Consider the following 16041-nt stretch of genomic DNA (forward strand, 5'->3'; position numbering starts at 1 on the left):
TATTTGAGAGCAACGACGGAGCCCCTATTTTTATTAAAAAAATTAAAACACGAAGAAGTAAACATCAAAACGTATTTAACAACAATTATATATATACATAAAAAATAATTTTAATTATATATAAATAATGTAAATTTCATGTGAAAAGAGTTCAAATAAGTCCTCTTGATAGTGCAACTTTACATTACATGCCAAACAGATAAATGATGGTAATTTTTTCAAAATCATATAGTGAAAAAGCCCAATTATAATTTATTTTGACTTTTTTGGTAATTATCCGAATTCTTTTTTTTCCAGATTTCTGATACATACGAATGACGCTGATACATCGCGATTTGATACATAAGTCCTTTTCATGATACATCGCTAGTTGAAACAAATCAAACAATGTAATATCAATAAAACTTATGAATCAACTTATAACACCTAATATATCATTAACACAACAAAAATAGCATTAAAACTTATGTTTTACTGATACATTGTGTGTTTGGTTTGTATCAACTAGCGATGTATCATGAAAAGAACTTATGTATCAAATCGCAATGTATCAGCGTCATTCTTATGTATCAGAAGATGAATTTTTGAAATTTTTACAAATAATAGAGAATAATTGAAAATATAGGAATATAACGTGTGTAATTTAATAATTTTTCCAATAAAGGGGTTAAATGATCACATGGTCTCCACATTCTTCTTAGCCACTTAAACCTAGACATGCCTAATGCTTGAACTGCTGAGGGCCAATTTTTTTAGCATTAGCAAACTGAATTAATTTTTTTTTGGTACATTGAAAAATACTAAACGATAGTAAATTCGTTCATAAGCTTTACTGAAGAATTTTATTTTCCTGAGTGTGTTTTCCAATATTAGCAAATCCATTGCGTGTTTGTGATCTTCATTTGCTAAAAAATCTGTATACTGATTTGTCTTTCTCTAAATATGAATAAATATTTATCTTGTTAACATTCAGTAGGTATCTGGAATATTCTGTAATTAGCAAATTGAACGAATTGACCAAATTACTTCTACCATGCATACTCGTCCTTAATTTCACAGGAAATTACTTTTTTCGTGCAATATATTATGACAATTTGGTTACCAAGGTGCATTGCGTTGTGATTATTAAGTGATATAATAAAATGTATGACTTTTTGATGCAAAATCAAAAAAAACATTCTCTATTTCATGAGATAGAATTAATTAAATTCTACCTACACTTTATCAGTTCTAAACTTGTGCGTAGTTGTTGTTTGTTTTTGGTGCAAAATATATATAGCCATTTATGTAGGTATAAGTAGAGGTTGCAGCGCAAGTTTTTAGAAGATATAAACCATGCCCATAAAATATGATGAGAAGATTCAAAAGAAAAACAATAATTTATAATTTCAAGGCAGTGAGTGGGGAATCTACTTTAGAAAAGGAACTTTAGTGCTCATGATAATAGTATATGAAAAGATTCGAAAATAAACAAAGAAAAGTAAAATAATATATAATTTATCAGCTTAGTATAAGAATTTTGAGAGTAAAACTTATGGGCAAATATTCCCCTTCTAACATACATTTCATTTTTTGTATTAAAAAAAAAAAAGATGAAACAAAATAAAACTTGTATTAAAAAACTATAAGGAAGAAGAGGAAGTGGGAGGCAACTGTCACAAAAAGGAGAACCTAATTGCCTATTGCTATGGCCTCTGTGAAATGTGTAAAGTAAATACTATAGTGCAATACCATGTGCAAGGGAGTGACCTTATTTTAACTTTTACTCTTTGGACTTTTCCTTTATAAGTCTTTTTTATGTATGGATTTGTAGATAGCTAAAGGAAGTGTTTCCATGGACAAAATTTTGGAATAAATCCTCTTGGCCTCTTCTTGTCTTCCTACTCATTACAGCACTAGACAACCACAAACGGTCAAAACAACCATACAAAGACAATAACATTCCAAAATTAATCATCATGATTAGTAATTCTAAGCCATTTTCAATCATTTTCTCATTTGTTGGTTTCTTGTTTCTTGCTTCTATATTTGGTACTGTCATCTCAGATTCAACTATGCAAGACACAAAGCATCACTTGCTGACAAACCAAACTTTTAAACCAAAGCAAGAGTTGCTTAAACTTAAGAGATTAAGGACTTATCTCAGGAAGTTCAACAAGCCTGCAGTCAAGACAATTCAGGCAAATATATATAATTTACTCTGTTTTTTTTTTTTTTCAAGATTAAAGTTTGAAACTTTCTTCATGAATCAAGATTTTAAAAATAATGGTACCCTTTGTTTTTTTTGTGATTGCAGAGTTCAGATGGAGATCTAATAGATTGTGTATTATCTCATCTTCAACCAGCTTTCGATCATCCTCACCTCAAAGGAATGAAGCCATTGGTAATACTTTTGCTAAAAAAATCCTTTATCATAGAATTAAACATGAATTCAGGGGCGGAGACATAGGGGCGTAAGGGAAAAATGATCTTTTTTGCATATATATAAGTTGTTGAATCCCTTTGAATAATCTTTTTTTAATCCTCGTATTTGAATTCCTAGCTCCGCCATTGAACATGAGATATACTCAAAACAAGGATATATGCTGCAGGGGATTCGACAGTCCCCACTGCATCTAGCTAGCTGGAATAAAGAACAGAACTCACCGACTCTAAATTTTGGATTTTTGACTGAATGCAGGAACCTCCAACGAGGCCTAAAGCGAATGAATCGACAAATGCAATGAAAGAAATTAGGAGCTATCAGTTGTGGACAGTTTCAGGAGAATCATGCCCAGAAGGGACAATTCCAATTAGAAGAACTACAGAGAAAGATGTTATGAGAGCTAGTACTTTCCAAAGATTTGGAAGAAAAACTATAACAAGTGTAAGGCGCGACACAATGAGCAACGATCATGAGGTCTGTATATGTAAATTTAGTCTAAATTCAAAAGAAGAATATTGTACATGATATGTTCAATTTATATTTATAAAACAATTAGTGAAAATTTCGTAATTTGCAGCATGCAATAGCATTTGTGAATAGTGAAGAATATTATGGAGCAAAGGCTAGTATTAGTGTATGGACACCAAAGGTAACAGACCAATATGAATTCAGTCTGTCACAACTATGGATCATTTCTGGCACTTTTGGTGATGATCTTAATACCATTGAAGCTGGCTGGCAGGTAATATTATTTGCAAATTCATCGCATAAATTTGTTGTCCTAAGTAGTCCTCTTACTTAATTACAAAAGTGCTGGACAAAACATCGATGAGCGATGAAGTATATTCCTTCTAAACTTTATCACACTTGTTGTTTTTAGTTGAGGATATGATTGCTGCTAAGCTAAGCAGTGACATCATAAGTATGATTTCTTTCGAGGATTAATTATCTCTAAACCTTAGTTGTCATAACAAACTAACTATATGACAGCTAATAATTAGTACAAAACTTCAGAGTTGAACAGAGGTTTAGTACATTAAATTGCTTAATTGCACATGCCATGTTCATATTGTCAGGTGAGTCCAGAACTATATGGAGACATTTATCCTAGGTTCTTCACATATTGGACGGTAAGACTTGTTTATGCAAAGAAATCCCATTTAATTATTTTGTTTTGTTGATGCTTTAGACATTCACAGACTGACAATATATACTACATTTTTAAAAAAAATAAAATGCAGAGTGATGCATACCAAACCACTGGATGCTACAATTTACTGTGTTCAGGTTTTATGCAAACAAACAACAGGATTGCTATGGGGGCTGCAATATCTCCAACATCATCACCTGATGGTAGTCAATTGGATATTGGCATTATGATATGGAAGGTATGTATAATTAAGCCATCTTTGAGCGTCTTTTCTTCTTGTATTCTAATTTTCTGAAAATAGATACACAGTTTTTTTACGAATTATGGAAAACATTGTTGCTTTTTAGTGTTGAGAATATAAGTAAAAGTGTGCTCTCTCTGACTACTTAATCTTTCAGATGAGATTGTCACACACTTCAATATGGTATTAGAGTCATACTTGTCTCAATTTATTATTCACCGATGTCTCCCTCCACCCCTCCCACCCCCTTATATTATCCTGTCCTGAACGTGCGGGGGAGGGGGTAGTCTCACATTGGTGGGATAAGGTGCACTTGGACTCTTAATATGATCTTGGGCAATTCTCCTTTTATAAACTAACTTTTAAAGTTGAGTTAAGTTTGATATCTTTAAAGCGTATATACTCCTTGAGCTAATATAGTCAGACTTACAAAACAGAAATTGGTTTTGTATAGGACCCAAAGCATGGAAATTGGTGGCTAGAATTGGGGTCAGGGGAATTAGTAGGGTACTGGCCATCATTCTTGTTCAGCCATTTGCAAGAACATGCAAGCATGATACAATTTGGAGGAGAAATAGTGAACTCAAGATCATCAATGCAAGGATTTCACACTTCAACACAAATGGGAAGTGGTCATTTTGCATATGAAGGCTATGGCAAGGCATCCTATTTTAGAAACTTGCAATTGGTTGATTGGGACAATAATTTGGTCCCTTTATCAAATCTTCATCTTTTAGCTGACCACCCCAATTGCTATGACATTAAAGCTGGAAAAAATAATGTTTGGGGTGATTATTTTTACTATGGTGGTCCTGGTAGGAATTCAAATTGTCCATAAAGAAAATGCTATTTCAACATTTTCTTGGTCCTGTACATATCATGTATTATTTCTGTTTGTCATATTTTATTACTATATTTTTAGAAGAATGAATTGGTTTTGCTCATAACTAGTTTACTCACTATTATCTACAGCCATGCAATTTTTTGATAATATACAAAATAAGAAGCGTGACAGGTTAACCCGAGCTTACTTAAGTTTTACTGCTTGAACCAACAAAATTAACTCTACATAAAAATGCACAATTTCCCCTTTAAATGGGTTAATTTTTAAATTTTATCTTTGAGCAAGGAGGCATAAGTTCGTGAGAAACTAAAGTTTTGTCTGAGTATAACTTGTTAAATGTATTAAATAAAAATATAAAATTATATCTCATAAAAAAATTATTTATTTCGAGAGACATCAATTAAAAATCAACACAAAATAAGAGTAAAAATGTAAATGGCCCTTGATTCTACTTACACTTTCAAGAGGTCCACCTTTACTATTGATATAGTCTCTTAATTCTTAATTAATAAAGCCCTTTGTTGTTATGATAAGACTTAGTCAGGTGTACGTGCTATGCACATGTTTATCGTGTTAATTAATAATAAATATATAAAAATAAATTATTATGTCTACATTATATTATTAAGTATAAAATTTTATAGGCATTTGTTATGAGTATTACCATCTAGAAGACATGAGATGCTAACCTTTTCAATGTTGATGAATGAGCAGGTCGAAGTCTAAGCAAGATCGTAACCATTATAACAGCTTAGAAGCACATTTAATAATTGCAACAATAACAACAACATTCGTATATTTAGAACTTATCCCTAATTTACTGTTAGTATTTATGTGGAATAGGAAATTATTTTTGATAGATAATAATCAAACAAAAGGATAACCTAAAAAAAAAAACTTACCAAAATCCATACTTATTTGAGCTGATCATATGCTTCAAAAACAAAAGCAATAAATTAAATTTGGTCTACACAAAAACAGGAAACCTTGATTATTATACCATGAAATCATAGAAAAATAATAATTTTATAATTGCGGTTTAAGACTTACATGAGATTTTATAAGTAAGTTTGACATGGACTGAAACTAAATCTTCCTTAGTTTTACTATCCTAACCTAGTCAAGATTCCTAAACAAAGAAGAAGTTGAAGAAGTCTAAATTTAAATGACAATCCAAGACTATATAGATATTTATCATGATATATAAATTAAAAGTTCTTACATTTTCTAAATAAAAAAAAAGATTTAAATGTTAGGACTTTTAATATAGTTTGAAAAGATTTAAGAAGTATATTTTTAGTCAATTTTTAAGTACTAAATATTAGGAATAGAAAAAATTTGCCATTTTTAAAGATTTTTTTTGGCTATATTTGTTTTGACAACATTCTTCTTCTTCTTCTTTTTTTGCTGGCCTATTTTTTTGGACCCTTTGCTGCAACTTTTAAAAAAAATCTCTTTTGCCTATTATTTTGAAAGATTTTTGATTTTTTTTAGATCAAGTCTATTTTAGTTGGAAAATAATTCTTCTTATAGAAATTTAACCATGATAAGAAAATCTTCTTTATTCAATGTTTTATTATATTTATTATAGTCAATATTTAATATCATTAAAATAATAGACGATTTTATCTAAAACAAAGTCTTTTAATCAAGAACAAAAAGTTCAATCAACATTTTAAGGATCTTCGTGTTTTTAATACAGTATAAATGAGGGGTCATTCGCATGTTTGCGTGTATTTTGTGTCAGTTTTTTATTTGGGAAAACTACACAAAATGGACTCTTTAAACAAACTATTTACCATTCCATACCCCTTCCCTAAATAATTCATTTATATATCCCTTCGATCAAACTAATTACCCTTGTACCCTCTTTAATTATTTTTAAATTCGCACGTTGAAGTTATGCTGACGTCAGCGTCCGCCATACATGATACCGATAGGGTATCATATACCGATGGAGTATCACAGAGGATTAAGCTCAGTTATATATATGATACCGATATGGTATCAACACACCGACGGAGTATCACAAAGAATATATTTACTAATTAGTTTAATAAATAAGATTGTGATTTCAATAATTTTTTCTTAATTGTTTTATTTTTATTTCTTAAAAAAAGAGTTCAATCCTATATGATACCGATAAGGTATCAATATATTGTTATGATATCATTGAGGATTTTAAACTTGTCTCATTAAGGATTTTCAATATCATTATAATATACGAATATACTGTAGTAGTTTCATTCATGTAATATTGAATAACTTAGAAAACCCTTTATGATACCATCACAGTATATATATTCTGTGATGGTATCATTCAACATTTGTATGAAACGATCCTTAATGATTATATGAAACAATCCTTAATGATACCATGTCAGTATATGATGGTTTTCATGGAGATGTAGTTGAAGGATTGAAGTAGGCATCAATGCAATTATGACAATATATAGATATACTGTGCTGGTATCATTAAGGACTGAAGCAACCTCAATACTATGTCAGTATATTGATACTGCGATGGTATCTTGCTCGCAAATCTCATGCCTTGGGAGATATGAATTGTAAAGAGGTATTTGTTTATAATTATTTTGCTTTTATGGGCATGAACTTAATTTTTCCTTTTTATTTTTGCTCCTTGAAGTAAATAACTTTGTCATGAGGGATAAATTTAATATTTGAGCATCATAATATTATTAGTCATGCCTCGTATCTTATAAAATTTATATTCTGTTAGACATAAATTCGGTTTCTTAAGACAATAATTAAATACCAATTTATTTGAAAAATAAAAATTATAGACTGACTTATAAAGACAATAGAGCATGGTAATGAAGTACAATAATTTTTTTTTTGGTTTCATAGTTTTCTTCGAATCTACGTGGACTTTCTCGCACACAATTTATGTGATTCACTTTATTTTTTTAGTCCGTACTCAAAAAAATAAATATATTTTTATATTTAGTAGCAAGTTAACATTAAATACCCATTTTGTTATTAATGATAAAATGATCTATAGTTACAAAAACATCTATCAAGTACAATATATGGGGGTCTCCTGTCAGAACCATACGTGCAAGTTTCCTTGCACGTGGCTCGTTCGTGCTTTCTGAGGTGCTGTCTGTGACTCAGCATTGAAGAAAGGGACGGAACTGCTCATTTTAGATCATAAGTTTCAAAAAAAATTATTTGTATTTTTTAAATTCCATATCAAGTCAAATAATATCGTATAAAATGGTCAAATGATCACTAAATAATAGGATGAAGATAAACACTGCTCAACTTATAGGACCAAAACATCTCAAAGTATATACTCCCTCCATCTTTATTTACTTGTTAAATATTTTTTAATTTAATTTTTTTTTACTTGTTATAAATTAAGAAAGGGCACTTTTTTATTTATTATATTCTTAATTTATTAATATTAAGTTAATGTCTTTAAAAAATATAGTGAGTAAATATATTTAAAAATTATCAATTAATAAAAATAAAATAATAAACTTACTATATCAATAATTATTTTCTTAATAGATTTGTGAGAGTCGAAATTTGACAAATAAAAAAGGTAGCAGAGAGTACGTATATATCTTTGAGGGCTAATAATTGTCAGTCACCATCTTCAAATTTTCAAGAAAGGAAAAAGTCGCGGGGTTTGCAAAGCTTCATCTCCCACCATTATTCAAATCTTCACAAAAATCGGTGTACGATTTCTCAGACACCAAAAAAAGGGGGTTTGAGAAGAGATGAAGAAAGGGGATGCGGCAACTATACGAACAAAAATGGAGCAACTTAGGTTAACATGTAACACGGATTTACACATTCAACAACAGAGTATAGACGCCGGCGCTATCTCTTTTAGGAAATCTTTGGATTCAGCCAACACCCAAACTCAACAAACCCTTCAATTCCAAGGTAAAATTGAAAATACTACATTTGGGATTGAATTATGAACTCTATTTTACGGGTCCTTAAAAAGAATCTATTTTTTTTCCATTTCTATCAAAATTATGTATCTTTTTTGCTTTGATGTTTTTTTTTTGTGTCACGGCAGCAAAACTTGGGAAATTGAAAACTGAGCTCAGAGAGGCAGAAGATAATTTAGTAAAAGCACTTGCAGGTATATCATTCTCTCACATTCTATATTTTTTCCTTCCGTAGTATAGTGTTTAATCTTTATGTGCATTGCTACTTTTTTTCTTTGATCTCTGAATCAAATTTTGAAGAAAATGGGGTGTCTAGGTTGAGGAAGGTTTTAAGTTTACTCACCCGACTGACATTGCTGTCCTAATTTGATTTATTTATGCAAATGTTTTCCACATCCGAAGATGGAAATCAGTTGAGTTAGTATTTTGATTCACCTCTCCATATAAGTCATCACAATGGTAAAAGGGTGACCATAGTGCTTAAGAGTAGTGTTGACAAAGGCGAAAAACATAGAGTAACTTATGGGGCTTTAACCGTAACGTGCAATTAGGTGCATGTTTTGGTGGAGGAAGACACAAATGAAGGAAAACTACAATTAGGTAAAATTTTGAAGCAAGTTTAAGAAAAAAAAAGAAATGCCTTTGAAACTTGTGGTCTAAAACATGCCATAGACATTTGTGTGCTATACAATCATGTATTTAGGGTACAATTGGAAGTTTAAATATATAATTTTTTTATAAATATAGAAAGGTGCCATTGTTTTTGGCACAAATTAAAAAAGGGAAGTATATCACATAAAATGGAACATAGGGAGTAATAACAATGTTGAAACCTCAAAGTAACAATACCTTCAAGGCTTAAAGGGCATATGAAGCATGGAATCTAAAATTGAAGTGTTTTACTGACTTCCGTTTGTATTTGATGTAAACAAGGAGAATGCATGAAGATTCACATTAAAGTAGCTGTGACAGGGAAATTTCCTTGGGATCCTTTTCTTTTCTACTACTTCTCATTCACAATGTTACCAAATGCTATAGTTTTTTAAAAGGTTAATGAATTAATCAGAACATATATGTCTCTTTAGCAGGAAAATTGGTGCTAACTGTTCATTCTCTAAGTTTATTAATATAATACTTTATATTCTCATAGAGTCTTCTTTTCATTCCTTTTTCTGTTAATAACTTTATCAAGTTATCTCATTTTCAGTCAAGACCAGAAAAGAGGCAAAGATGATAGAAATAGCTGAACTAATATCTACTACCAATGCTAGAGTGGAAGAGCTTAGAGGGGTCGTGGAAGATAAAAGGGCCAGGAAACATGAATATTCCACCCTAGTATCTCAACAGGATGATGGTAAGTTTCATCTTTGTAAAAGTTATGCTTCTCTCATCTGTTACCTTCTTCAAAAAAAGTTTTCATTCTCTTATTCCATTTAGAAATATGAGTCATGTTTCGAGTCTTTTAATTACAAAAATAGGAAGTGGCAATGTTTCGGGAAGTACAACAACAAACAACCTAGTGCAATCCCACTGATATTTTTGCACACATAATGTTTATCAATTTGTGCTGTTTTCATTTAAGTGTTTCATATTGTATGGTAATTCAGCTGTACTTTTCTTTTATGTTGGGGTGAAAGCTTTGGAAGCACTTGAAGAAAAGCTTAACCAGAACACCGAACATAGAGAGGCAATAGAGGAGGCTACTGTGTGGTACAATAAGGTGCTTGGTTTACGTATTGAATGTGGCCAAGGTATGTCGAATCTTCTCTGCTAGACACATTTTAGCATACTAGAGCAAATCTTTTCTTGCTGAACATGCTTTATAATAAAGAACAGATTTCGATACAGATTCTAACTCTAATACAGATACAATTCTTTGAACATTCACAGCCTACATTCTCTGCAGGAGTAAAATTCATCTTTACCAATATAAATGCCAACAATCCAGATGATGAGTACTCTTTTACTGTCCGTTGTGAGAATGATGTACATACTTGTAAGTCTGATCTTGATCAACTTTGATAAATTGAAGGTAGTTCTGAATGATAATTCTTTCCTTTGCTTGGATTGTTAGTGATTGATTGTGATCCACAACTGAATGAAGCAAAAGACCTGATCATTGAGTTAAATAAAAGCAATGGATTATTCAAGTTCATCAGGACTATGAGAGAGAAGTTTCTAGAAGCTGTAGCAGGTGGTATGCCCTGTGTCTTGCCTGTTTCTTTGTTTGTCTCCCCCATTGCCAGTTTTTTGGTTCTTTTGAAGAAAAAAATATTGGCAATATATTGCTCGTTGTACAAAACATTCAAGAGTAATTGGTATAGTTTGCAGACTCACCTTTCATGCAAATGCAGTTACTGTTTCTGAATTTGGATATATTTGATAAGCTGCTCTTAAGGGATCGTTTTATGTGGTTCCTACCAGGATTAACATCGCAAGATCAAGATACTTCTACGGTCTCTATGCCTCCCCTCATGTCGTCCATCTCAATTAGTAGTAGAGATGAATCTTCACCCCAGAAAGCGGAGTCTCAATATGATGAATATAAGAGAGCTTCCAGGAAGCTTGCCCATGGTAAAAGGGATAGGTCAGCCATTCTCTCTCCTGTATCTGCATCGTCTCTTCGCCGCTCTCCTCGTTTTAAGGTATCTTCCTGTTAACTTCTTGCATATTTTGACAATTCGCTCAAATCAATTTCAGTGTTTATTTATCCTGTGACATCTTTTTTCCCTTGGATAATGTTGAATAGATACAACATAAGTAATCCATTTATTGTTGATTCTATTTATAAACACTGTGATATGAAGCCAGCTATGGCTAGAAAACTGATCTGAAAAAAGAGACCACCTATGTCTGGAAAATTGATCTGAAAAAAGATACTGTGTATGGCTATATGGAATTATGGATCCTTGCTGAACATGTTACAGTTAAATCTAGCTTTGGCCAACATTATACAAAATAAACAAGATTCAGTAATTTGATAACGTTTTCTGAATGATTACAGTGATAACAAACAACAACATATCTAGTGTAAGCCCACAAGTAGTGTCCGAGGGTAGTGTGTACGCAGACCTTACCTCTACCTTGGGAGACGGAGAGGCTGTTTCCAATAGATCCTTGGCTCAAGTAAAAGCTGTTTGAAAAAATAAAAACAACAGGAGAGGTGAAGCCAAGACACAAGGCGAGAGAAAGCATAAGCATGACAAAACATACTAAAAAAAGGAAAGTCGCTACAACAAAATAATACGATAGTCGAAGTGCAAGGAACACTAAATAGTAGTAACATAAATGAATTACTATGATAACAAATATTTTCTCTAATTTCACAGCATAAGATGAATGATTACAGAAGTGAATTAACCCCAAACAATTGATTTATTATGCCTTTTCATGAATAGTTTTTGACCAGAAATATCTACTGTGCGGCACAGCTGCTTAAAGAATCATCTCATAATATCAATAGAAGTCAACTAGATTGGATTGGAATAAGCATGTGATACGACATGAGACCCTAATGAACAAAATTCTTCTTTGGCAGGTCAAGAAATGATAATTATCAGCCTCTTTTTTCCACCTGAATATGTTGAAGCACCTTCTTGAAGTTGATCAGCCATCATATACTCTCAATTGGCGAGCACTGACCAGCAAATACTCCTTCAATTTATGTATATTATTTTCCATTTTGGTTTGTTTAAAAAAATGCCATCTTTATATATTTAATGAATTTTTAGTTCTAACATCCCCATGTTACCCTTATTGACAATCCCTTATAGGAATGACCTGACATGTTCAAGACTAAGATCAAAAGATACTTTTAGTATGCTATGTACACCACTAGTTTAAAGACCAATTTAAAAGTCTTTATTGAACAAATTAAGATTCATGAAATGAAAATGGAGGGAAGATTTGATTTCTTGTGCCTAAAAAGTGGAAACTATCGAGCCAATAATCACCTAAGCGGATTTGGAGCCTCGTTGCCTCTTCCTAGGGTTTGAATTAGCTGATTTTGTTTCTTAGGTCAAAAAAACTTCATTGATTTTGCTGAAGTATATTGTCACAGCTTTTGAATCATCCACTCCATTCTCCTAGCTTATATTGGTCTTTATGTTTGTTGTCTCTGCAAGAACTTATGGTTGGCACTTCTATTAATTTTAATCTTGTATCTATTATAGAACAGAGACAGCTAACTGCTGCAGTTATTTTTTCTGTTCTGCCTCTAATCTTTATCTCATTTCTGGTTGGGGTATGAGTACTTGATTTGTGTCATATTGGTAGAACACAATAGCAAGATAGGAAAAAAGCACACACATTGGAGGAAGGGCCTTATAGCTGCCCCTACTTATGGGGGACTTCCTCAGATCCCGTGTGAATGCGAAATGTTCTGTGCATTAGACTACCCTTTTTCTTATAATGCAGCAGTTTAGGGACACAACCAAACTTGACTTTCTGTATTGTGCTTTTCATATAATGATACATAAAAATCTATTACAATAGTGATTCTTTGGGGATTACAGTTATTTGCAATGTTGATTCGAAGGCAATCTCACAAGAAAGTAACAAAATCATTAGTCATGTAATGCCAGAAAAAGTTGAAGAACTTGATGGTACCCATTTTGCTGGTATTTGTATAATCCGAAAGGTATTTAGTACGTGGAAGCAGAGGTGGTAAAGGGGCATTAATGGTGTTTTTTGAACGTAGAGAATTACTTGATTGAGTTTTCAAAGTGCAAAGAGAAAAGGGTAAGCATGGTATAGTCCGTAATAATTGTCTGGGACCACCAAAAAAGATGAAGGAAAAAGTCTTTCACTATTCCAATGAAAATTCATTCCTTTACTACTAAATACTGTTTCATTTTAAGTGACATCGTTTCCTTATTAATCCATTCAAAAAAGAATCACATTTTTGTATTCAAAACTTTGTATTGATTCAACTATGTTGGAACGGAGTGCATATTTACAGGTCTTTCCCTCTCCTAAAAAAATAATTTAAGAAAAGATTGATATTCGTGGATTCAATCTTCGATGAATTAGAGCACGAGTGTGCTTCCAAAGTTTATGAGCTTCAATTTCATCATTAGCTAAAGCTGAGCAGTGACATTCATTACAATCTGCAAAGTATTTCCCGTTTACTCCCCTTGTTTGTGGATTCAGTGCTACATAACATGTACTTGCTGAACCCTGTCATTCCAAAAATTAACCTCAAATGTTTGTCACATTTGTTCTTTTTAGAAAAAATAAAGTATAAAAAGTGTTGAGAAAGAGGCATGTATAGAAACCTGTGATGTTGACTTTAGAAGCTTTGATGCCATAAAATAGAGAGAATCTATGTAAATTTATAAGGAAAGTTAGTTTCTTTAGTTGTCTTTACTTCTCTTTTTGCCGCAAATTTTTAGTGAAAAGCGAAGGAAAAGCTCAAAAGGACAAAAAAGGAAAATGCATGCCTGTGATAAAGCCCTTATGATCCCTTGTTATTCCTGTCTTCACAATGCCTGGATGGACAGCATTGATACCTACATTTTCTTTTCTTACCTGTTGACATTCCAACATATATAATTTTTCAGTATCCAAACAGAGTTATTGGGCAAAACAACTTGAGAATTGGCACTAATAGGCATATATATATTTGTTCACCTTTAGCTGTCTTGACAATTCCTTGGCATGTAAAATGTTGGCTAATTTCGACTGAGCATATGCTCGAGTACCATTATAACTGTAACCAAGCAATTCAAAATAAATCAGATTAGTACTTTGATATTAGTGTATTACTATTGAGTTAGGATTGTAAAATACTTACTTTTTAGGATTGAGCATTTGGTTGAAGCAAAAATGATCTCTTTTAACCCAGTTGTGAACTACAGAACTAACATTCACAATCCTTCCTTCAATCCCTGTCTGTTCTGCTGTCTCTACCATCTTATCTAGCAGCATCTCTGTCAATAAAAAATGACCTGTCCAACAACATACCCAGTTTAAGTTCAGTCCTGTGTGGAGTTTTAAGTATTTCGTACATTTATGTATTGGGAACCATAAGGTCTCATGTTCAAATTCTAGTGAGGCAAAAACACCGGGGGATTTCTTCCCATCTGTGCAAGCCTTACTAGACACACAGAGTTAGTTACCAAGTACTTGTGTTGATGGGAGGTAGCATGTAAACGTGCTCTCTGGAATTAGTTGAAGTGCGTTCAAGTTAATAAGGACACCACAATTATCAAAACAAAGTTATTTTTGTCGTAGTCATTATAGAGCAGGAATTACCTAAGTAGTTTGTGGCAAATGAGAGCTCAAATTTGTCTTCAGAAAACTCCAACTTCTGTGAGAATTTGCCTGCATTATTTCTGCATGAGCCATCAGTTAGTTGAATAGAGAGATTGCAGGAAGTCAGTAGTGGTAGATTCAGGATTTTCACAGAGAGGACATACACGAGAATGTGAAGAGGGAATCCTAAAGACAAGAAGTGTGCACAAAATCTTTGAATAGAAGCAAATGAACTCAAATCTATCTCAAATAAAATAATGTCAGCCCAGGGAATCTGCTTTTTTATGGCTTCCTTTAGTATGGCTGCCTTCTTCAAGTCTCTTGCAGGAATAACTAATCTTACACGGTACACCCCTCTTTGCCAACACCCTTGCTGTTTCTGCTCCAATCCCTGATGTTGCACCTGTCATTTTTCAATCATCAAAATCCGAAAGGAAATTGAAAAGAATTTAAGTTCTACCACTGTCAGCGTGTTAAAAATATTTATATAATATGGTCACTCATAAGGTGATTAATTATAGGTATATCTATATATATATATAACCATGTTGTTCGGACCAGTCTGAATGCACCTCAACTAAAATCGAGTGACTTTGTCCACCAAGCCATTAAAAAACTCAAAGAGGTCAAGGGATTCAATTCAATGCATGTCTACTGTATATACGTAAAAATAATTTTAGACAACGGGGATATGAATGACCCTAGCTCTGCCCATGGCTGAGTGTATATACTCAGCAACTGAAATTCTTCTGCATAGATAGAAAAAAACGAAATGAACGTATGATGCTCGACTAGATGGGAAGAAATCGAAATCAAAATCAAAAGGTCTATTTCCATAACTTTTCTCGATATATAGGGATTTTGGGAACTAACCAGTGATGATAGCAGTAAGTTGAGAAGTAAAGGAAACAGAGCAAATTTGAGTGACTTGCTCTGCAGTTGTTTTAGAACCATAGCCAGTTGGACCAGGAATGCCTACTAAATACTTAATAGTAGCCTTCATAAGGTCACAACTTGGAAATTTGAACTGCAATATTGCACCTATTGTTGAAAACCATGTATATATAAATGCCTTGTAAACCTTGTGAAAATCCATGCAACAAAATATAACAGATCCCTATAATATTGTCAGAATATTTTCAGCTAAGGCATAAAAAAGTTGTGGTGTTTTTATTTGACTATTAGTTGATGATCATATAA

At 32.4% G+C, this 16041-nt stretch overlaps 2 protein-coding genes and 1 pseudogene across 4 annotated transcripts; 2 read left to right on the forward strand and 1 right to left on the reverse strand.

Moving 5' to 3' along the window:
• Nucleotides 1-1810: 1810 nt before the first annotated feature.
• On the forward strand, nt 1811-4816 carry LOC129901459 (uncharacterized). Its single transcript, XM_055976644.1, has 7 exons — nt 1811-2180; nt 2297-2383; nt 2681-2899; nt 3003-3167; nt 3502-3555; nt 3667-3813; nt 4271-4816. The coding sequence occupies exons 1-7, from the start codon at nt 1959-1961 to the stop codon at nt 4652-4654; spliced, it is 1278 nt and encodes a 425-aa protein (XP_055832619.1). The 5' UTR covers nt 1811-1958; the 3' UTR covers nt 4655-4816.
• Nucleotides 4817-8257: 3441 nt separating this feature from the next.
• Nucleotides 8258-12499, forward strand: LOC129901529 (kinetochore protein SPC25 homolog). Of its 3 annotated transcripts, none has more exons than XM_055976736.1 (8): nt 8258-8575; nt 8715-8780; nt 9794-9940; nt 10194-10337; nt 10493-10582; nt 10661-10783; nt 11011-11231; nt 12125-12499. In XM_055976736.1, exons 1-8 carry the CDS (start codon nt 8407-8409, stop codon nt 12134-12136), a joined length of 972 nt encoding a protein of 323 aa, XP_055832711.1. In that variant the 5' UTR covers nt 8258-8406; the 3' UTR covers nt 12137-12499. The 3 variants fall into 3 exon arrangements, with proteins under 3 accessions (XP_055832711.1, XP_055832712.1, XP_055832713.1); XM_055976737.1 differs by having other exon boundaries at nt 10661-10780; XM_055976738.1 differs by having other exon boundaries at nt 8259-8575; nt 10224-10337.
• Nucleotides 12500-13440: 941 nt separating this feature from the next.
• LOC129900356 (short-chain dehydrogenase TIC 32 B, chloroplastic-like) lies at nt 13441-16041 on the reverse strand (annotated as a pseudogene).

This window comes from Solanum dulcamara, chromosome 8, assembly GCF_947179165.1.
Source record: "Solanum dulcamara chromosome 8, daSolDulc1.2, whole genome shotgun sequence".
NCBI lineage: Eukaryota > Viridiplantae > Streptophyta > Magnoliopsida > Solanales > Solanaceae > Solanum > Solanum dulcamara.

What these genes read in the sequence shown, in the direction of transcription:
- LOC129901529 (XM_055976736.1), top strand. Translation starts at nt 8,407, where the DNA reads ATGAAGAAAGGGGATGCGGCAACTATACGAACAAAAATGGAGCAACTT. An exon ending in ACAAACCCTTCAATTCCAAG is followed by an intron (nt 8,576 to 8,714) that starts GTAAAATTGAAA and finishes GTGTCACGGCAG; the next exon opens with CAAAACTTGGGAAATTGAAA. An exon ending in AGTATCTCAACAGGATGATG is followed by an intron (nt 9,941 to 10,193) that starts GTAAGTTTCATC and finishes ATGGTAATTCAG; the next exon opens with CTGTACTTTTCTTTTATGTT.
- LOC129901459 (XM_055976644.1), top strand. Translation starts at nt 1,959, where the DNA reads ATGATTAGTAATTCTAAGCCATTTTCAATCATTTTCTCATTTGTTGGT. An exon ending in CTGCAGTCAAGACAATTCAG is followed by an intron (nt 2,181 to 2,296) that starts GCAAATATATAT and finishes TTGTGATTGCAG; the next exon opens with AGTTCAGATGGAGATCTAAT. An exon ending in CAATGAGCAACGATCATGAG is followed by an intron (nt 2,900 to 3,002) that starts GTCTGTATATGT and finishes CGTAATTTGCAG; the next exon opens with CATGCAATAGCATTTGTGAA.